Source organism: Sander vitreus, chromosome 1 (genome assembly GCF_031162955.1).
Source record: "Sander vitreus isolate 19-12246 chromosome 1, sanVit1, whole genome shotgun sequence".
NCBI classification, from domain to species: Eukaryota; Metazoa; Chordata; class Actinopteri; order Perciformes; family Percidae; genus Sander; species Sander vitreus.
The window spans coordinates 34,980,120-35,004,081 of NC_135855.1; the positions used below are offsets into that span (position 1 = coordinate 34,980,120).

The 23,962-nt window shown below is 41.1% G+C and overlaps 1 protein-coding gene across 2 annotated transcripts in view; it reads right to left on the reverse strand.

The window, feature by feature from the left end:
- Nucleotides 1–23,962, reverse strand: part of LOC144520011 (AT-rich interactive domain-containing protein 3B-like) — a 57,966-nt gene that overhangs the window by 3,941 nt on the left and 30,063 nt on the right. For both annotated transcript variants that reach the window (XM_078253606.1, XM_078253597.1), the window contains exons 5-6: nt 3,274–3,457; nt 1,349–1,608 (exon numbers count right to left, since the gene is read on the reverse strand). In XM_078253606.1, the coding sequence (XP_078109732.1) occupies nt 1,349–1,608; nt 3,274–3,457 (444 nt within the window). The remainder of the gene's footprint in view (nt 1–1,348; nt 1,609–3,273; nt 3,458–23,962) is intronic.

Genomic DNA, 23,962 nt, shown 5'->3' on the forward strand with positions numbered 1-23,962 from the left:
AAACAAAACAGGGGTGGTTATGGGTATGCAGAGCACTTACACATCAATAGTGATTGGGTCAGTCAGAACTTGTGCCATGATTGACCCCATAAAGTGAATGAGAGGTAAAATACAGTGCATTTACATAAGTCAAACCATGGATACTGTCTGGGTCCACAGGAGCTACACATTCCAGCCAAGTCAAAGTGACATCAGATAAGACAGCGAGGTAATGACAGTTATCAACAGGATCCTACTGATGTGGACTGAAGGCTTCAAAGTTCACAAAGTGTCCTCCCCAGCGTGGGAACCATATTATTAATCGGTAGAAAAGCTGAGGGCTCTCAGCAGCCTGAGGCTAAACGGCTTCACACATGGACTCTTAAAACACCTGGATGGGCTACACACACATCCAGGCATGCACATACTCACAAAAAACACAAAAAATGCGCGCACACACACACACACACAGACACACACAGACACACACAGACACACACAGACACACCCAGACACACCCAGACACACACAGACACACACAGACACACAATGGCGGGATACAGTGGATGGAAGGAACATGACTTGTTGCGGGAATGCAATACGCAAATGTAACAGCACACTCTCGTACCAACATTCCTGCATGCACACACGGTCATACCAATACACCCGCATGCAAACACATTCACACACATTTGACAAAAAAGGAGCAGGTGCTCGGATGAAAACTATTTTGGTCTAGTGTCAGGGCCTATATGTAATGTCTGTTTAATTGCTTTGTATACTGAAAAAAAGGCCTCCTTAAATTATTAAAACTAGACCCATATCGTACCGTTTCATTAATGTGTTTATCCATTGCCTTGACTAGATGTAGTTTTTCTTAACTGCGACAGAGGGCAGTATTTCCCTATAAATACATCAAAGTCTCAGCACATCTGTAACTGGAACACTTCAGTTCAATCTAAACAGTATGAAGAGGCTGCATTCTCTGTAGTAAACATTTACCCAGTTTAATATAACCTTCATAGATCTAGAGAAAGGTTTCTGAGCATATATGCTTGTTTTTTCCAGCAACACACGACAACCTTCTTCACCCTTCACAGTTACACACATCTGAGAGCTGCGCGTTTACTTGCAGGGAGGCTTCTTTTAGATTATCCCCACATACCGTAAACGTATTCTTCCCACATTTTTATTTGTGCAATATAGATTAGCCTCCTCTTTATGTTGGCATGAAGCTTTGTAAAAAAAAAAAAAATACTATGTTGTGTTAAACTTTTGTAAGTAATGAGGTTACTGTCTCTACTGTTGCTAGAGGTGTTATTCACGCCACCAAAAGTTTCTGTGTGGTTGTCGACTCTATGGTTCCTACCTTTCTTCATAGAGGGACCTGGTGAGGCCTGCAGGCCGTTGAGGGCCCCCGAGGCCCCTGCCCCCAGATGTGAAAGGTGCATCTTGGGGGGTGAGAGGATGTGAGGAGCTGTGCTGGGAGAGGGAGAGAAGCGGAAGAGGCTGCTGCTGTAGCTCGGACGACGACCCTCGCGCCGGTTACTGTCGATGGCAGCCTGGAGCTCACCTGGGGAGCTGAGGCCTTTCCTCTCGCACTCAAACGGGTACAGGTATTTCATGTACCTTCAGAGAAGAACACACACATACACAAAGCAATACATTAGATCACCACAAAAACATTCACATTCCCATTCAGACGCATTGGCTTAATCAAGCTCAAAAAACATTACCCCAACCAGTTCAATCTGAATCAATATCAAATTAGTATTTTTTGATGTTTTGGCATGACAACTGTAATATAGATAAGCACATTATACTGGCTGTCAGCAGTTTCAAAACAAGAACAGTAATCTCTGCCTTCAAAATGTCTTTTTTCTTCAGCTGAACAGTGACTAAAGTAACAAGCACAGAATGAATCAGGTTTATGGGAGAAATACGGGTACATTTTTTTACACTCAGCCAATATGTAAACTGTTTTCTCGCCTACCCAATCATATATTTGAACCAAGGTAGTCTTGTTCAAAGTGGATCAATGACTACGTTTACATGCACACCAATATTCCACTATTATTCCGAATATGACAATAATATTGATTCAGGTCATGTAAACAGCATATTCCGGTTGGATATTCCGAATAAGGCCTTTTTCCAAATATAGCATTTTCTGATTAAGACGTGGGATATTCCGGTATTATTCGGGTTTTAGAGTCATTCTTTGGACATATATACAGCGCATTCGGAATATGCGTCTCAATCGGGGGTTTTACTGCAGTTTCCGCCCAGTTTACGGCTTATGGTCAGCTCTGTGAGTTGCTATGGTTGCTGTTCACAAACCAACCAGCCAACAGTTTGCAAGGCTGCAGACTCGATAAGGAGGAGAAACACCGCTACTTTTAAACATTATCAAAGACTTTGTTATCAACAGGTTTTTGGATATGTGCAAACATCGGTACGCCGACCTTTTTAAAAAGCTGATTGAAGGAATGAAAGAGGGACGCTGTATTCGGTTTTGTAGTGAGAAATCTTTTCCTTGAGGTGCAAATTTGTCTAGACTTTTACAAATAGTCTACCAATTGAGTGGTAGAAAAAAAAATAAAAAATAAAATGAACATACAGTGTTGTGCATGCTGACTGCATAATGGTGGAATAGCAGATCAATAAGAAGCTAAGAGCAGCGTCCATTATATAGAGCTAGCGAAGCAATCCTACACAACAGCCCACCGACATTAAAAATACATAAAGGTTCATTAGGGAACCCTGCTAGTGGACACGATAGAGAGGTGTTACAGCTACGGAAGGATTTCCATGGAGATGGCAAGGGTGTTTTGGTCATGGCTTGGCGTACAGTGTCAGTAAAACCCCACCTTAGTCGTCGTGAACTCTGACCCAAATCACATCAATAAATCTATGGGAATCAATGGCCGCTATGTGAGATGTAATGGACGGAGGGATTGAATGTGAAGAGGGAAGGTGGCCTGGTGTAGGAAACAAACCCGCATGTGTATAAATACACAGGCACAGGTTAATATTGACATCTGTACTCATACCAACACAAACAAAAATCCACATGGTCTACTTCACACACACACCCACATACAGTATTCCTAGAAAAAGGAAGGTTTGTTTCCAGCTGAGAAGTCACACACTTGAGATTCTTTATTTAGTTCCCGTAAATTCAATTAGAGTTTACATATGATTAACATTAGAGAGACTGAGTCAATGTATAGCTACTACGGCCAACAAAATTAATTTTGCTGGTTGTTTTGTGACACAGATGCAAAGACTTACTGTGTGCGCAGGGTGAAAGCTGCACTGGTGATGGAGGTAGGCAGGTTGAGTCCCTTTGTGATTTCTCTCCAGATCTTCTTGTTGATAACCTCCACCAGGCCTCCCTTCTCCGTCACCAGCTTGTACAGCATATACAGATCCAGGACCTGCTTGGCCATGATGGGGATACGATTGACTGGGGTTCCTATGGAGGAGAGGAAAACCATAAAATAAATCAATACAGTATAAATCATACATCTGAATCGGAAAAGCTTAGTGGCGTAAAATGCATGCTTTATGGTGGATGAATGTACTTCAAAGTGCATTTGTGTATCACATGTGCATGCATTTTTAAACAGACAATCCCAACGGGAATGGAACCCATAATGCTGACAATTTCTCTTGTGTGCATGTCTCGGATGAGACATTTGGAGACATTTTTACAGAAAATACATTTAAAGCTGCTACAGTGAAAATTATTCTTTTTGGGCATTTTTTTCTAGGCCTTCATTTGACAGGACAGTTTAAGACAAGAAATGGGAGAGAGAGGGGGCATGACAAGCAGCAAAGGGCCGAAGGTCGGAATCGAACCTGCGGCCGCTGCGGTAAGGACTGAGCCTTTGTACATGGGGTGCACCACGCTCAACCAGGTGAGTTACCCAGGCGCCCCAAAGCAGGATTAATTCTAAATTCAGTGTTTCCTTTAGGATTTTTTTTTAGCAGTGGGGGCAGGACTGTCCGAACAACAAGCCCCCCCTGCCAAATGTTTTACGTATGAAACAGAACTGACACTTTGCTGCAACACAAACAAATATATTTATTCACCTCTATTCACACACAATGAGGCATATTTTCATACATATTTTTTGAGGAACTATAGGGCACTTAACATCTACAACAGGTCTACACTTAGAATGGACCCACCACGGTGACGTTTTTGGTGGAGCTGTTCATTTAATAGTCGACTCGGAAGAAAGCAAAAGTTTTGACAATAAACTACATCAACACAACAGTATGTGGAGTTAAACTGGACAGGCCCAATAACCTCTGAATAGTTCTACTTGTTGTTAAATTGCAATGTGAGCAGCAGCCAACATTGCATTATGTTGGCAGGATCATTTAAAAGGCAACCGCGACTACATTTTTTGTACAGCCCTATTTCTGATACCGTGGTGGCAGAAATTTTGCCATGGTGGGCCGCCACTACAAAATCAACATAGAGGAAACACTGAAATGATACATTCATCCATGCACCAATCAATGCTGAAACACCCAGAATCATTTGACAAAATCAAAATCATTTTAGATACTGTGAGACATTTTAGATAACTGCCCTCAGGATGCTGGTAAGACAAGGGTGCCAGGCCTGTTGCCGGCACGCCTGTTCAATTTGCCATCAAAACATATTAGCCCAGTTAAGGCAATCTGTCTTGACCTGGAAAAGGGGATTGCAAACAACACAAAGTAAAGCGGCCCTAGACTTTTGATACAGATGCATTAATCTTGTCAACAGATCAGCTGCAGTGAGGCTTGCAGGGAGCGTCTAGGGAGGAGGCGGGGGGACGACAACGAGGAGTTAGGAGGGGGTGGTTCGCAGTAAGCAACAGCATCAAAAAGTGCAATGTGCAACAGCGGGAGGAGGGGATTGAGGATTGTGACGATTTGCTAATCCATGGGCAGCGGTGGGTGGGGGGCTCCTGGATAGGTCAGTATAATATAGCTCTAATGAGCTATATTATCTCATAGTGGATTGGACTGAGTAAATCCACACCCCTCTTCTGCTCGTGTTAGTGCTGCCGGGCCCAGTGCAGCACAGTCATACAGATTTGCCCTCACAGCTAATGCCAGCAAATCCTTCAGCCCCTCCACAGGCTGCTCTTAACCTAGAATCCAACTCATTAATGACGTTGTAAAATAGCAGCGTGATTAGGACATGAAGATTAGCCCTGATTCATTTTCTTAAGTTAGCAACATGTCTTTAAGCCATGTGCAAGGGGTCTAGGTGAACACATGGACCTCCTAGGTGAACACATAAGTGTGGAGATCAGGAAGGTGTGGCAGCACTGTCAGCGCACTATGGCTCTGACCTGTTGCGTGTAATACTTAATATTGGTTGTAATGTTGAAGGTGCAGCTAAAGCTTTCTCTACTGTTGTGTTCACCTAAAGTCACTCTTAAATACAGCAGCTTTCTAGAAGACAAAGACAAGACCTGTGATTGGGTGTGGTGAGAGAGTTACAACCTGTTAATATACTTTTCATTATGGAGCAGTGGTTCTGTACACAGGGGTTGGGAAAGCCGATGAGGCTGCAATATCATCAACGATCATTATTTGGCACAGTTTCCTTATTCTGCATGTTAACATTGCAACTATTGGATGTGAGTGGGTTTTTCAGGATTGCAGACTAAAGAGAATCAGAACCCATTGCTAGGGTCTATATACATTCAAACACAGACCAGCAAGTAACTACAGGCAGCCAGGATAACACATAAAGAGCAGAGATACATGTGGAAATATAATATGTACAGTGCAACCGGTTCATCAGGTACACATGTAAAATCTTCCTCTGTCAGATTAATTATGTCCACCTCCATTTACGTAAATTAATATTTGATATAGATTGCATTAGATAGTACTGGGTTATTTAAAAAAGAAACAACTACATATACTTTGAAACATACTTATAAGACCTCCTCTCATCCTGTAAAATCAATGTAACCAGCGCACCACAGCATTCTATATGCGGTTAATGTTGTGAAAGCGCTGTTCTGTATTCCTATTTAGCTATCCAATAAGTGAATTAGCCATAATCCTTCTAAACAAATATTAATTGTTTTTTTTAAATTTTAACAGTAGGTGGTAGCTATTTTTTAATAGCATAGTTTCCTTTATACAATGTACCTTTCCAAAATCAAGTTAAAAATGTATACAGTAGTATAGGGCTGGGCGATATGGAGAAAATCAAATATCACAATATTTTTGACCAAATACCTCGATATCGATACAGCAACGATATTGTAGTGTTGACTATTGGTGCTTTCCCAAAATATTTACACAATGAGATTTTTGATAAATAATCATCAGTAATGTGGATATAATGACTAAGTGGGTAAATGCAAATAATAGAACAGTTACAGTCTGTAACAGTAACAGTAACAGTCTGGTAAATTCAGAAAATTACATCACTTTACTGTAATGCAGCCTTTAAAACCAGGAAAAGACACTTATGCCATATTACGATATCCAAAATCTAAGACGATATCTAGTCTCACGATATCGATATAATATCGATATATTGCCCAGCTCTACAGTAGTATATTAATTAAAGCCAGCAATGTAATATAGGCAACTATACAATACATTCAAAAAAGGTCCTGTTCTCCAGTAGATCGCAAATGTGGTTATCAAATTCCTATCAGACTGAAAAAAAGGTAAACTTTATTTTGAGGTGGCATAGTAAACTTAATCCACTTTCACACAGGCACTGCAAACCTGAAATGATCTAGAAATTACCCGGCAGAGCTGTATGTGAGAACGCAAATGTCCATAATATCAGTCGGATTGGACATCAAACAGTCTTTACTCAGCCAGCTCCCTAGTACAAACTCTGTGTAATCGCAGATTGCGCCAAATGTGTGGAAAAGTTACAGCGATCGAGTGGGCGTATTGATGACGTTTTATGCCGCTTGCGCAAAACCGGAATAAAACAAAAATCCGAGGGTAAAGAAGGAGGATGATTTACATGACCGAAATTGTCAGACATAATAGGCAAGAGAATCAGTTGTTGACCAAATTATGAATGGCTCTATGAGGCATTGTAATACGTGTATTGTGCAGTCTGCTGCACGCTCTACCCAAGTGCGACCCCTCATCTAAAGCAAACAGAGTATTTTCAGTAAGTGAGAATGCATCTGACACGGACAAACTCCTGTTGTGTGCTACATGTGTGAAAGGGAAACTCCGGACTATGTCGGGAACTAATTCCTCGGACATAGTCCTGAGTTAATATGTGAATACTGCTCATAATGCAGATAGCAGACCTTCCACTACATCTCTGGGCAGTAACCACATTTCCAGAACACGCAGCGGATCAAAGGAATGCTTTGTTGCCAGCGCCTCGTCAGTTATTTAATGCATCAATCCTGCATCAAACAATTAGTACAACTAGAGGGGTCAGAGATCAGCCAGGGGTTATTGATGTGTGAATTAAACTGCAGATCAGCAGGAAGCCATGTTTTCATACTGGCCCGGACATGAACAATGAGAACACAACAAACGAGACAACAGCACTGGCCCCATAGTGACAGGCCAGCAGTTAGTTAGGCTTTAATTCACACCTATGCTTTTATTAACCCCTTAATCAGTGTCTGCTGTCAAATAAGATCAGATTTAATGTATTTAAAAGATATTACTTTTAGAGCACATAACCACACAAATTCTGTGTGTGTTTTATTAGAGTAAATCAAATAGCTATCTATACATCGTAAGTGTTCCAGAGGTAGTTTTGAAACCTAAAAAAGCATTAATTAGTCAACACTTGACATCAGCCAGGTTTCACATTTCAACATGGCCTGAGCACATTAAAGCGCTGGGAAAGCACCTTTGATAATACCGTAATTGACCAAAAATCACATTAGCAACACTTGGGCAGTTAGCCAGAGAGTTCCCCAATTTGAGAGCCTGCCTTTGGTGTCCAACATCTGCTCCGTTTCCAACCCTGGAGACATTTAGCTCTAACAGGCTTAATTAGACCAGTCCCAAAACATTTCTTTTGATCGCAGCAGCACAACACCTCTGCCTCACAGTCCCTTTAATATGCACTCTATTCCGCTGATATAATTGTTCCCATTTCAACCTTATTGTTCATTTTTCTTTAGAAAAGACTGGAGACACCATGAGCAGCAATGTTACGAAACCACTTCATGTCATTAGGCTATGCAGGCCTTAAGTAGGCAACTATTGGGTATTTTTATCTCTCTGTAAAGCCCTGATTTGTCCACTCGGCTGCTCTGATCCAATCTGTAATTGGCTGCAGGCTTCACCTCCCATCATCCTTTGCCCCCGACTGATTTTCCCCCAGGGACAGGGCCATCAGAAGCCTAGTGATTAATGGCACCAGAGGTCAGAGGTCGCTCTGGTGGGAAGTGCCGCGGCTGAGGGCCCCTGAACCACTCCCTAAGTCCTTCCTCCGACTTCCACAGTGAACACAAGAGCCACACCGCTTGTCTTCAAACGGCTAGACTTCAAATGATGAGGGATAATATAGATAGAGAGTCAGACAGATAAGAAAGAAGGGTTCAACAAATACAGGCCTTTCAGGGAAAATTCCTATTGAAGAGAGTTTGATATTAGGTATTGATATAGCTGATATGTTGTGCAGATAATCAATATCTTTATTTTTCATAAATGTCATGCATTTCAAGTCAAATCAAGTCATCTTTATTTATATAGCACAGCGGAAGATGACCAAAAGGGCTTTACAGTCGAGACAGATGGAAGAAGGATCTCAACATAGGTAAACAACACTAAAGAAATAGAAGGTGCAAAACAAGCAATAATACAAAATGTAATACAAAACAGCTAACGTGAAAAAAAACAAAGTCAAAGTAATGACATAGGAAGTTAGGAGGGAAGGAATAACATCAACAATAGATTTAAAAACAGTAAGAGGGCATTAGAAATAAGTCAGGAGGGGACATGACAGAAACCATGGGACAGCCTTAGACTGAACTAAAAGCAAGTGAAAAAAGGTAGGTTTTCAAATTTGATTTAACATTTTCAATGGAGCCTGGGAGCAGCAACAGAAAAAAGGTTCACCTTTGGTTTTAAGGCATGAGAAGAGTCGTGAGGATGCCGTGAATGACCTGGGGGCAGAATATGGAGCTATTCTATTTAAAACAAATAGTAAGATTTTAAAATCAATTCTATATTTCACTGGTAGCCAATGAAGGTGTGCCAGAACAGGAGTGATGGGTTGTCTTTTCTTAGTTCAAGCTAAAAGTCTAACGGCTGCTTATTGAACCATTTGGCGTTGGGAAAGGGTGGAATGGGTCAGCCCAAAATACAGGGAATTACTTACTTACTAACACATCTGACTTGTTTGTTAAAATTCAATGAAGTGTCCAGGAAGGAAGACACTTAGATTTTATTTTATTACGCAAGTTTGCAGAGAGGGGTGATGATTGATGAGGAGTGTGATGATTTCCCAGCAGAGTAGAAATCATTTACAACACAACATCACACAACACAATGATATTAAAACACGTTCATGCAAACTCAATTATACAGTCAAATGTGTAATCAAGTCAAAAGCCTTTTAGCCATCATTTCAGAGGCTGGAGATTGATCAGACCATACACAATTTGTAACAATCACTTATGCTGGACCACGCATTGAGCAAAAGCAAACAGACTGTGCCAGACAGGAACAGATTGTCCATCTGAATCAAACATGAACATTTCCCACCCCACATCCAGCTTTCTATCTCAATGTGAGGACAAGAAAAAAGCAACAAGGTCATTTTATCTGACCCCTGACCTATTTTTAGTAGGAAACAGCTGTTCACATTAAAGGTCCTCTGTAATAAATCAATTGGGTGCCCCTGGCGCCAGTAGTGGTAAATTACATATCGCTGACTTCACATGATGGGCATTTTTTAAATAATTAAGTGACAGAGCGACAGCCTTCTAGCGGACAACATAAACAGGAAATGAATTTTTTACTGAATGATCATTGGCTGGTGTGAGGTTTCACTAACAACTACAGATGATCTCAGACAAGGAAAATCTTCTCCATGTCACGTCTTTGGTTTCTTTGATTCTGTGGATCAATTTAAAGAATATTCCTTTTTATTTGTTTCACAGAACACATTTTTATATATATATAAATAATTAAATAAAAAAATGAAAAAAATCAAACTGTGAAAAACAGAAAAAGAAGGCATAAAGAGGGAGACATTTATTCTGCCTTTAAGAGGGAAGGAAGGAAGGATGGATGGAAGGGGAAAAGATAGGGGGAGGTGTAGTAACGAGCCAGCTGGAGAAATACTGGATTACTGCTGCTAGGTAGGTGTCAGCAAACACAAACAGCCCCTGGCCTCATGGCAGTGTCTGAGTCCTTTCAGAGCACCCACGCCCCATCCACACCTTCCTCCTCCCTACCTCAACCACCATATCTACACAGCAGATAAGACCCAACCAGGGCTACATCGCACTCTCTGCACTTCAGACCACTTCCTTAGTTCAATTTAAAATACATCCATTTCGCTTATATTGGATCGACTGTTAAGTAAGAAACTCTAATGCCAAAGCAGTATATACACTTTCTGGACTAAAACAAGAAGACAATACATTTTTTTAAGGCAAACATTTGCACCCGTGAGTATTATTGCTGATATTTCAAATGGCCTGAAGCGCTGCAATTTATGCTTTTTCTGTCAATACAGAAGAACAGCCCAAACTCTTCAATAACACAGGACAGAGAGACATTGACAGTAGAGACAAGTGTCTGGACTCCACATGCCAAGTGTTTACATTATGTCAGACAGCCCCTCGCTGTTTAGTTTACATGTACGTACGTTGGGGCAGCATATTGTCAGGACCCTGCTATGCTGGGGCATGTTTGTTTTATTTTAAATGCATGGCCAGGGACATAAAAGGTAAAAAAGCCTTGAGTGTATGGAATTTGCTATCTTTAGTCCAGGCAGAGCCACCACTCCCATGTCGGACCAATTCATATCAAGTGTTAAGATATGTACCCTCCACATAAGGGAAGTTAAATATAACATTACGCTGTATAGATACATTGCTATTCTAAGCATGAAGCCATAGCCACAGCTGATAGAGACGTAGACAGAGAGATAGAAATAGGAGGACAGTCGTCTAAAAAACGTCTATGATAAAGTAACGTGGGTCAATATGCTCTATACAGTTGGCTGCATAGGTTTCGTTCCTGTCTTGTCAATAAAGTGCAATTATTGTGAATTGACAGAGGCAGAAAGGCAGAGAGACAAAGGAGAGAGGCAAGACAAGAAAGATAAAGAAATAATGGCTCATCTTCTGCCAACTGTACTGAGTCTTTCCCTTGGCTAGGTTTGTGTGATGTGCCAGGCAAGGTGGCAAAGAGCCTGTACGCATGTATGCGTAGGGACTGACTGTCACTCATTTTGATTGCTGTGTCATTGTCCCCGGTTCCATAGAAGGAGACATAACAGTCTGACAAATGCAATAGACACATTTCAGATTCAGCCTGATTTTTTATTAAGATCAAATACCACTAGAACCTTTTTTATTGTCCCTTCCTCCCAGTTTTCCTTCCATCTTAATAAAAAGAACAAACACTAGGGGGGATGAAAGCAAACATTCAATGATAGATAAGTCACTTGTAGCTATATTTACTCAAAAAACAGTGAGAGCAGGTTCTAAGTAGGAATGATTATAGTGAGCAGGCAGCCAGTATATTAAAAGAGCTGTCTTCTGTGCACTGTCAACGGCTTCAGCCTGTGGTGTAAAACATCACAAAACTGGCGAGGCTCCAAACAACAGCCAGGAGCTGTAAATCTCACAGGGTGCTGTTCACACACTGGTCTTTCAAGTACAATTTGTCTGTAACTCTCGGCACCGACAAGCCTGACACAGTTTGTATGATGGAAAAAGCACTGTTAACTATTTTGTCCAGCCTTAATCTTTCGACAGTAATGCATCTTTGAACTGAATTATAGACATGGACAGAAAGAGAGTGAAAGAAAAAGAGGGAGAAACATGACACCTTATTCATGGGTCATGAAGATGGGTCACGAAAAGTGAGATGGCCTCTCCAACTGTAACCCAAGTCCCCTCAATCCCTAGGGACCCAGCAGATCAACTGACTTACTGGACCCCAATCAAGCCCGGCTGATATGGAGCTGACAGAGGGATGGATGAATGGACGGATGGATGGTTGATGTCTCTTATGCTGCGTGGTTATTCAGGGTGACTGGTCTTTCTGAAGGTTCTCAGAAATAGGACATCTGACAGGTGTATGTTAGACAGGGGAAATTGTTTTTTTTTTTTTAATACGTTTTCCCAAGGATGTCTGTTCACGTTAAGAAAAATGGGTCACTTTAAAGGAATACACCACAATATGTTTCACAAATATTTGCAAGACTTAATTTAACTAGAAGGGAACTTTGGAAAGCGCAGACCACCACCGAGGCCAATGGTGCATTCACCTGCTCCTCGGATGGTCCCATTTCCCGAGTTGGGAAGTTATTCTTCCGTCTTCAGTGTGTTCATCAGCTTTGAGTCATAGTGTGGAAATGACTTGGACGCTACAAAGTTGTGTTGTATTTCATTGCTGAGTTTTCAAACAGCCCGTTGATAGTCGTTTCCAGTTCTGTGACAACTCAGAGCAAAGAAAACGGATCAAGTGAGCCGAATATCAACGAAATATATTTTTTTACCATTCTGATACCACATGAATACAGCACAAATGCCCTTGTTGTTCCACAAAGTTTCATGCAAACCGAGCCAGTAGTTTTTCTGTAATCCTGCTTGCAATCAAACAAACCCAAACAGAAAACATAACCTCCTTGGCAGAGGTAATACGTTGTGGATTTCACAGAAAGCCGAGGCAAGTAGAGGAAATACTCAACAAATTAAAATAATGCAAGTAATACAAGTTTCAGGCCATGACACGTTGCAGTTGTAGATAGAATTAAAGAAATGGTTAGACATTTGATGGTTGAACAGGAGAAATTGATCCCTCTGTGCTCCGATTTGTTTGACAAAAAGGAAATAATTATTGACTTAGCCTGTATTTACTATATGTTGATGCATCCATCCATTAGTGCTTTAGGCCATTTCTCCTTGTCATAGTGTAGTTACTCCACCCAGCAGACATATTTGAAGTCAACCAACCACTATCTGGTAATGTTTGTCTTCCATTAACATCTAGTTGACCAGTGACATTGTGCAGGTGACTGATAAATTTGCAACGTACTAGCCAAAGGCCAGTGCTTTGTGTGTTACTGCGAGGTCACTCACTTTATGATTAATGAATCTGATAATAGTATGCTATATGCCTCCACTTAATTACAGAATCCACATAAACCTGTTGCATTGCTCGTCATGAGACATGCAGTGTGAACGTTTCTCTGCTCTCGTTGCACAACTCTGGTAAGGCTTGTTTTTTTTAAAAACTTTCTGAAACAGCTTTGTAAGAAATGTGTCTAAATAGTGTGTAAAGTTAACAAAATGGATAGACATAATTTGATCAGTACTCAAAAAAGTGTTTAATGCATCCTTTATTATCTCATCCCGCCATCTGTTTGAACTGGCTTTAAAAGTGCCCATATTATGCTCATTTTCAGGTTCATAATTGTATTTTAAGGTTGTACCAGAATAGGTTTACATGGTTTCATTTTCAAAAATCACCATATTTTTGTTGTACTGCACAGCTCTCTCTCACTGCTGCAGATCCTCTTTTCAGCTGGTCTCTGTTTTAGCTACAGAGTGAGACCTCTTTTCTTCTTCTTCTTCTTCTGTACTATCTTTGAGTGCACTCGCACATGCGCAGTAGCTCAGATGTAGATCATGTCAGCTAGCTAGCTCCATAGACAGTAAAAGAAAGGCTGTTTCTCCAACTTCGGGCAGTTACAAGGCAGGATTAGCTGGGAGACTTCTAAATGAGGGCGCACATGTAAGTAGTTCTTTTGTAGATTATGGTGAACTTGTGTGTGTTGTAGCAGCGCTTTGCTATTGAGAACGAGGTAGCATGCTAGCGTTAGCATTAGCATGCTAACGCTACGAGCTAACGGTTGCGGTTAGCCAGCTCGTTTCAGCTTGTGATGTCATAAGCCGTGCCGATTTTGAACAGCTCACCCAGAGACTGAAGGCAGGACACATTCAGAAACCGTATCTCACTCAAAACAGCATGGATGGATTTTTTTCAAAGTTTGTATGCGTGTGGAAGCACCAGAGACACAAAAGAACACCCCAAATCCCAGAAAAAGTGTTTTTTTCGTAATATGGGCACTTTAAAGAACCAAGCTGTAATTATGATTGGATTAAAAAATATTTTGGCAAATTAAATGTATGAGCAAGCTTTAGGAACAAGGGTGAACAGCAGATGACACCTAGGACATTTACAGTTGTAGGGGGGTACAATATTGACAATGCAGTGGTTATGATTAAACACTGACGATACAGGCCTGTATTGTGAGTTAGAGTTAGGAAAGGGTCAATACAAGTTGTTTTCTATCCACAAGTTAAACTACTCAAGAAAAAGCATGAAAACACTAAAAGATATACAGTCAACTAAATTATTATTAACATTGAGTACCTAAATCAGTTTGCCGTGAATACATGCTTAAGGATGTCCATTCAGTTTTACAATTTGATGCATCAGATATCAAACACTAAATATTAAACCCTCATTGAGAACATGTACTAGAATATATTAGCTAATGCCTTTTCACATCACAATTTAAAACTTAACAGCTTGGTCAGATATTACCTCTCTATATTTACATCTGGCTGAATGATTAAGTGAGAGAAAAGCAACCCAATAGCGTGGCCTTGTAAAGAGACATATCTGATCTTTGCAGAAATGTCAAGAATGTATGTCAAAGCAAGATGGCAACGGTATGTTGTACGCACAATAGAGGGAGGGGCTAAGGCATCAACTGTAGGCTCTTGTGATAAAGCTGCAGCAGTTATGCTCAACTTTTTCCACTTGAGTAGCTTGAAACTTGGGCAAAACAAATTGGAGATCTAAGAGACGGACAACGAGGGCAATAAAAGCAATATTTTGAATGAATAAAAACAATATATATATAAGGGTTAATAGACCATGTATAAGATACACAATGTAAGGAAGAGAGAGGCTGTGGAAGATATACAAGTAAAGAAAATAAAAAATAGAAAAAACACTATCTCTTCATTGACAATGAGGTCATCTGTGGTAAGTGCCAGTCACGTCTTCACTGGCAGGTGCAACACTGAGGGTGTCCCTCTCCCTTCTAGCAAGCTTTATAACACAGCTAACTGTTTGAATCAATGGACACCCGGATTGACAGATAAAGCAATCAGCTGAGGAGTCCCATTCGGGGCCCAGCATCACTGATCAATATGGGAGACATCAGCTGCTATAAGCCGAGGAGAACAAGGGATATGTTGAAACAGGCGAAGAGATTGTGGGGGGTTGTGCACTAATCTTGGAAATTTCAACTCCCATCAATGCTAATTACTTTTGGCTTTTGGAATCCTTGACAGGGGGGTCATACATTTACCTTTCAAGGATTTAGCTGATGTTCTTAATGCAGAGTGATGTAACATTAGGTGATTAGCAGAATATGCATTTGTTTCTTAATTACAATTTAACAATACTCTGTATAAAAAACCCTGTATAAAACCCCTCGTTAGTGAAAAAGGAAAACGGCTAATTACTATATTTAAACATGCAACAGCCCGTAAACATCTAAAAGCATTAATACATTTTGAGGACGCTGAGGCTACATCCACACTATTACATTTTCATGTTTGAAACTGTGTTTTAAAACGAAAAATATCTCCAACCTTGCGAACGTTTTAGCAGTTTCAGAACTAATCTCTGCCTGAAAATGTATATCATAGACCATTCACATACACTGGGCATGTGAGTGCAGGGAAGGCTGATAACGCCACTGCACACAGGAATTGTCACAAATTGCTTATATAATAGCTAATAGGCAGTAGTAGCATTATAAAATACAGAATTTCAAGGCTAATGTCATTTGTTTTCTTCCAGAAAAAGGTCACGTGATAGGGCGTGTGACTAACCAGGCAAGGACACTTCGGGAGTGATAAGACCCAATCAGGGAGCGAACGTGGGTGTCGTTGCATTGTTTCCAAAGGTCTCCGTTTCTGCCCATCCAGACTAAAATGCAACTCAGCAGTTTTCAAACTAAAACGGTTTCAGCAACGTTTCCAAAAGTCTCCGTTTAGGGGCTTGGAAATGCCGGAGTAGCGGACACGAGGTGTAATTGTAGCCTAAGATTTGCGTTTTAAAACAAAAACGTAGTAGTGTGGATGTTGCACAAGTTACACAACAGTATGAAACGCCAATAAAGAGATCATGGCATACTGTATACTACAGCATGAAAAAACAACATTTTTAGGCCTAGTTGCAGAAGATGAAATCTCATCTTTGCACACTCATCTATCATAACTTGTTAACTGACGATTACCTTTATCTAATTGTGTATCCCAAACAACAAACCACATTAACTAAAATGCCATCAACAAAGAGGCAATAACATTTGGCAACTGTGTGTTTAATGTCCATTTCTTGCCTCAATTTAAGAGTCTTGTTTTCCATTAGGCCCCTTTGCACTTAGATCTTCGTTACTGTGTTGCAGAGCTACACTGGAAGTGAGCTCAGGGCTATTGTACCGGTGTAGGGCTCCTCTGGGGGCTGTAATGTGTTTCATACCATCCATCACAGGGGTGTGGAGGCCAGGAAACATTGCTTTAAGAGCACACACAGGACACAGATGGAGAAGCAAGACACGCAGATATGTGGAGATAGCCGAAGTTTGAGAAATCTGTTTGATCACAGGAGAGCTTCATGTGGGAACAACTTAAAGCCCCCACAAAAAAATATTTTGAGAGGAAAAAAGTTAAATATTTCACATGAAAGGTACAATGGGACTTACAAATGATGTAAAGGAAAAAAGTGCCTAAAATGGATCTTAATGTGGCTATTATTAATAATAATGTGGTTTTCTTGATTCATAAAAATGTTTTGTCCTGGCTAATCTTGTATTTACCAAATTCTACGTAAATCTAAGCTATGTCAATCATATTTTTGTTATATCATTAGGCTGTTTTTACATGATGCCTTTTAGAAAGTTCCTTTATCAAAAATAGGTCGTTCATTTGGGGGAAAAAATGGTGGCGGATTCAGTTTCAGCCACATTTAACCGTTTTGGCATTGCAATACCTTCGTGTTTTATCCGACTAGCCCCTTCACACTTCTTTTGTAGAAATACAGACAAGACACTAATGATTAAGACTCGTTATATTGTAAGGACAATAAAAGCTTCCCAGTAATTTGTCCGTCTAAAACCAAAGATAGAAAGACGTCAACCCTAAACAACTGATATTTAGGCCAAAATATCTGCACACTCAACCTGAATCTGGCAACAGTGGCAAAGAAGCTCTGCTGCTAATAGAAAAGAAGCTAGTCTTGGCCAGAGCACTAGAAGCTCTCCTGCTAATACAGCTGCACCCCCCCCCCCTACAAGCACAGGAGGACATGCTTTGATACAACTTGGCTGTCAGAGAGGATATACTCCTGGCTCTACAAGACCGATATTGGTGCATTTAGGTGCAAAAAGTAAATAAAAATGATCACTGAGAAATAAAACATGGGAAGACTTGCCTGTGTGGCCCCACAGCTGTCAACCCAATGGTAACGCTGAAATATTATAGTATTTGATTGCCACATTTGGTTTGCAGGGTATTTACAAATGTAATCCACTGAAGCCAAAACATGGTGCATGGATCTGAGGAGCCTGTGTTATCTTTACCCTGAACGATGACCTCGCTGGGAAGCATGAATCTGCTTGAGGCCTGCACTCGTCCTCTTCCTTGCTCGGTTATGTATAAACATGGCGATTAAGAATCTCCCAGCTCTGCAGCTTAGAGACTCAAATTCACGTACAATATGGTCGTAATTAAAGATGACAGCACAGTGTCAATCCAGGGCTGTGGAATAGTCTGGCTAAATGACAGAGGAAATAACAGGGAGGCGGTGCAGATTGGGGGTTGGGATGAAGAGACAGAGAGAGGAAGAGACACAAAGAGTAGTCTTGGTTGGTAAGAAACAAACAGCAAACAAAAAAAATAAAGTCTCAAGATTCTAATCTAAAGTCTCCCATCACACCCCCACGCACAAAACATCAGGAAAACTACTATTTCCTTTTGTTTTGAAGGAAGAGAAGAGCATAACCACCATAGATGTACTCGCTACCCAAAGGCTGGGCTGTAATTTACCAGCCAACGGGTGGAGTTTAGCAAAGATAATCTCAGCCCTCACATATATCAACACAGTAACCACAAAATCTTTGATCACAAATGCAGGGGAGGATGTCTCCAATAAGAATAGTTTTGCCTTTTCTTTAAGAGTCTGTCTTGGAGGAATGATTAGAAAGCAGTGGTTGGAATTTGTGTATCATTTGGGTCCCCACCCTTTCCTGAGAGTAGGGGCCTTTTGCTACCAGTGCTGGTCTTTTAGTATGTTTTCCTGATTATCTGTCTGGTTGGTGAGCTTGGTCAGTTTCAGCCCACTGACAAAGTGCTTTCAAAGGGAAATGAAAGAGCATGGCCTCGTTTCTACACATGCCGGCCGATGCCTCCCTTAACCTCCCCTCTGTCACCCTGGCACCCCGTCTGTCCTCGTCTCCCACTGCAGTTTCCCTGTCTGCCCTCTCAATCATTCATCCTCTCTTTTCTCCCTTTTCACACATACAGACATGCGACGTCACTCCCTTGTCTGCTGTCCGTCAGCGTTGCCCTATCAGAAAGGTTGGCCCCCACTTTTTGGAGATCATTAATCATCCCATGTGGGACAGGAGGCCCCTTAATCCAACCCCTCCTCCCCCCGGCCTCACCGAGCATGCCACAGTGCGGCCCTACCCCCCTATCCCCCATGGTGTTATCAAGTTTCAGTGGTTGTAACTGTAGCACAATAAACAGAGGGGGGAGGAAAATGGGGTGGGTGCAAAGGAGAAGGAAGGGGATAGAGACAGAAAGAAAGACAAGAGAGGACAAAATGTCATTTCCTAAATACATTTTATTGGTGCATTCCAAGTAAAACATGCTTCTTGGGTCACAAAAGTGCATCCATTTGGAGAATATGCATGTTTAAGGAATCAGAACATAGAAACTAGTTGAAATAAGTTGATTCAATTTCAAATACAACGTATTAGATTAATTGTGTAATAGTTGTCCAGCAAAGTATCAGTTCAAAAGGTCGATCTCAAATGAAAATCACTTCACCTGCAATCCAACACTATCTACAATGGACAAATGTGCTGTACCCAGTGTTTTTGTTGTTTAACAAACCAGGTGCTGCCACTTTCCAGAAGTTGTAGGGTGTTAACTAAAAGGAAAATGAGGCAATATCAAAGAGCCAGAGAATGTTCCTATTGTAGTGTAGTGTTTGTACAGAGGGCCCGCCTGTTAAGAGGGCCAGTGTGAGGCTGACTGGGGGAGTAATATAATGCATACATGGATCCCCCAGAGCCCATTCATGGTGTTATTGGTGTGGACAGAGCTCTCGGGTCTCAGGGTAACAGTTAGGGAAGTTCCTCTAATGTCCTGCTGGGAGGCCACTCTTTCCACACAACAAAAAAATATATCCAGCTTAACCAGGACGTAAAACTTCTTTTCTTCAACTGTGGAAAAACTGGCAGAGCTATTTTAATTAGTTTGTTGATGCAAATTATGTTTTTTATTTAAATATAAGTTCTCTGACCTTCTAATATTGTCTGTAGTAAACTACAAATTGCAGTCGTTTTGTTTTACAGTAAAGAAAAATAAGATTTAAAGCGTAGCTCTCGCCAAAATGCAACCTAGGATCTTTTTGTGAATGTACCCGAGTCAAACTTTCGTTTAAAAGCATATTTAGGAAGGAATCGCCACTTTTAAGATTTACCGTATTTTAGTTTTTCGGTCAAATGGCCTTTTGAATGGGAGTGCTAAGGGGCACTTTTATGCTAGCCTCAAAATAGCTATTTTTAAAACACTAAGAAGGCTCGACACAACATGAAACTTTGCTCAAAGTATCACCAGGGGCTCTACACCTTAACGAAAGCATTGACAACATTGTTTGTGTACACAGAGTTTACTAAAAAGAAAGGTTTTGAGCAACTCACTGTAGCTGTTGTTCTTCCGGTCGCCGTCTATCGAGCCAGTCAAAAATAGTCGAGGGAGGAGAGTAAAGATGGAAAGCTTCAAAAGCTTAGTTCCATATAAATGCACGGATAATTCGTTGTTTTGTCGTTAGTGCAACACAATATTGACCTTGTAGTTGAAAAAGGAGCCTCATATTGGACGTTTCCTCCTATGGAGTCAGTTCATTCCCATTCGGAGATCGGCTATTTTTGACTGGGAAAATGGCGGATAGCGTAAACAACAACTGCTAACGTGAGTTGCTCAAAACCTTTTTTATTAACTCTGTGTACATAAACAATGTTGTCAATGCTTTCGTTAAGGTGTAGAGCCCCTGGTGATACTTTGAGCAAAGTTTCATGTTGTGTCGAGCCTTCTTAGGGTTTTAAAAATAGCTATTTTGAGGCTAGCATAAAAGTGCCCCTAGCACTCCCATTCAAAAGGCCATTTGACCGAAAAACGAAAATACGGTAAATCTTAAAAGTGGCAATTCCGTCCTAAATATGCTTTTAAACGAAAGTTTGACTCGGGTACATTCACAAAAAGATCCAAGGTTGCATTTTGGCGAGAGGTACGCTTTAAAAGGACAAATATGACACTAAAATATTGACAATGACAGAATCCCATGCATGGCGGTTTTGATACAAGGCCCCTGAAAACATTATCGGTAGTCACAGTGAAGATGCATAGGAACAAACAGAGCAGCCTCTCCAGCCCCATCAAGACCACTGCAACTTAATGGCACAGATAAGTCCGGCTTACCACTTTATTCCTATTAACAGACCTAATATACTACGCAAGGATTTTCCCCTAAAAATAACTCTAAAGCAGAGATAGAACACCATGTGGTCCCTCTTAAGCTGAATCTACACTTCCCATTAGAGTGTCATACTGGTGACTGCGACGTGTGGGGTTTTCTCGCTGAAGCAGAAGGAGCTAAAACACTTGTCTTTACCCTCCCGTTACCCCCTCCCTTCTCAACTGGTGATTTCACTGAACAGGAGCCTCTCTCTCGCTCTCTGGCTCTGTCCATCACAGCCTGTGGCCATTAATCATCTCAAGTGGACAGCGCTGACAAGCAGTTGGCTGCATCACTCTTTTATTTTCTTCCTCTTTTATTTTTCATTCTTTATTGCGCACCCGTAGCTCCCGCAACCTAACTCACTGACCCCCCCCCCCCCCCTTCAATTAACTCTTCACAACCCCACTTCCTGCCCCAAACCTCCATGCCAAATGAGAAAGTGGCTGGGTGTCAAGCCAAAACAAACATTCACCCATTTGCTTTAGTCAAAACCTTTGAGGTGGTTATTGGCGTCAAATTTTTTCTCTACGTTCCCAGTGGGCATGAAAACAGCAAAACCTGTAATGGATAGGATGAACCGTGATGTCGGTGTAACTCATGAAGGCAAAGATCATCCACCAACACTCCACTTCCAACATAAGCAGCCAGAGTGCATTTACATTACATTTACATGTCAGGCCATTAGCTTATTGAGTTTCTATCCGGAGCGAATGACAGGAGGTTCAGTAGAATAAAGAACAGTTTTCAGCGAAAGTGGCCCAGCAATGAATGTTGAAGTAGTCAGCAGAGAAATAAGAGTCAAAGAAGCAAAGGTAGAGAGGATTTGTATGTGTGTCTTTAGCCATTTATGTGATGCAGAGCCCATCAATGGGCCCCTTTACGCACAGACAGGTTTTAGGACAGCTGCTTAAATTCCTCAACCCCCCACACACACACACACACACACACACACACACACACACACACACACACACAGTTTTAAGCGCAGAGGCAGGAAATGGGAATCCCTCGTAAGTTTTCCTTCCGCTGTTGTGCTCAAGGCCTGGAGGCCCCACGATGAGGTGGGAAAAGCACTTCACCATTTGTCTCTCTCCAACCAATCTGCTTCACAAAATGAGGCAGTAGTTCTTAAGCTTTCTGCTTGGAAGGTCAGTCAAATGAAGAGGCTGTTATTCCCCCCTTCTAGTCTAAGTACTCTTTCATTATAAAAAAAAAAATTAAAATAAAAAAATAAAAAGGAGTACAATAATCCTGACCCTTATATCTATGAAGTGAAATGGAAGGAGGAGTAAACGCTCAGTAATTAGAGGCTGCCATTAACAAGAGCTTAGCGAGGCTTGTTCTTCATTATACTCTTGGCACTAACAGCAAAAGGGGAATCCAACCGAGCGATTTGTTCCCTGTGATTAGGATTCTGGTTTGAGAGACAGCAGAGGTCAGCCAAGTGTCTCCTATCTTAAGAGAGGAACTCGCTCTAGAGTAGCTGAAATTATATCCTACCCTCCTGCACAAAGCTTTCATCACAATGTCAATAGTAACGTCCCTGTCATATCTTGCAATCATATTTATAGCAGAGTGCAGCCACGGAAGTTTAGTTTTCACCTTTCTAGTTATAAGAATGTAATTTTTTCTGGGGCCCATTCACCTTCCCCAAATAAAAAAAAAAAATTACTTTCATCTCTCACCATATTTTTTTCTTTTTCTTTACATTGACATTTTTTTTTTTTTTTTTTAAATAAATCAGCCACAGACCCTTGCACTCCCTCACGTGTACTCATGATGATACAGGAACTTGATCCACGCGAGCCAATTCCAGTTTCACTCACTATAACTTAGTCTGAAAATTTAATTCAGCTACACAATTTAACAAAATGAGTTCTAATTTTCAAAACTGATTTCAGTGAATCAGTGTTTTTTTTGTTTTGTTGCTTTGAGGCGGGATGGTTTTACAAATTTTTATCTATCTTTCCTTCTTTTTAAATTAATGTAATCATTTATTCCATATTCGTGTTGCTCAAAACACGATGGGACGATAACAAAGACAAGCTTGTTTTCATCTAAGGGGCCATCCACACGGAGTGGGTTTTTGATGCAAACGCACATGTTTAGCATCGTTTAGGCCACCCGTCCAAACGAATTCTGTAAACGCACTGCCTGAAAACGCACTTTTTTTTTAAACCTGGTCTCAGGGTGAAAAAATTCGAAAACGGCTCCCTTTTGGCTTCGTTTGGACGGCGAATACGAATATGTCCGTATCGATGATGTCATCGCCACACCCCTCGACCTCTTACCTGCGCTACTGCACGGCCACACACGACTGCGCTGAAGCTAAGCGAGCATATCCCATCTCCATGGTCAAACCAGCTCACTTCATCTAAATACTTTGTCTCTGTTCCCTGACACTTCCCTCTGCCGGTCCTGGATTCTACACAAGATATATTGCTAACATTATGTAGCTAACGTTAAACATCGCTAAAGTAGCTGACCACTCCAGCAGCAACGTAACGTTAGCTGCTATGGTTATCTGTTTATAAAGTGGAAGTAGACAACTTATCAACTAGCTAGCTAGTCCGTTTACCACGGCTTATTGTAGAAAGGCTACCGCAAGAAAAATGTGTAGATTATCAAAAAGACACTGGATCATTAATGTTTGTTTGACTGCCGATGTTAGCTAGCAGAGCTAACATCGCTAACATTAGCGCGCTAACGTTAGCTTGCTGCTAGTGCGCTGCAATCATGTCCGATGGCAGACAGAATTGCAAAATAAAAAGCAGTCCAACAGCACATTATACATTGTAAACAAAGACACGTTTTCTTGCAGCGGGCTTTATAAATTGAGCAGTGGTGAAAGTTATTATAGTCCATGGATGTATTAAGAGAACATTATAGTCTAGCCATGGTATGATGGGAAGTGGAAGTGACTATGTTCTTCTTCTCCGTTTTTTGGCGAATTTCTGTAGCAGAAACAGCGCCGCCTATAGGCCTGGAATATGAA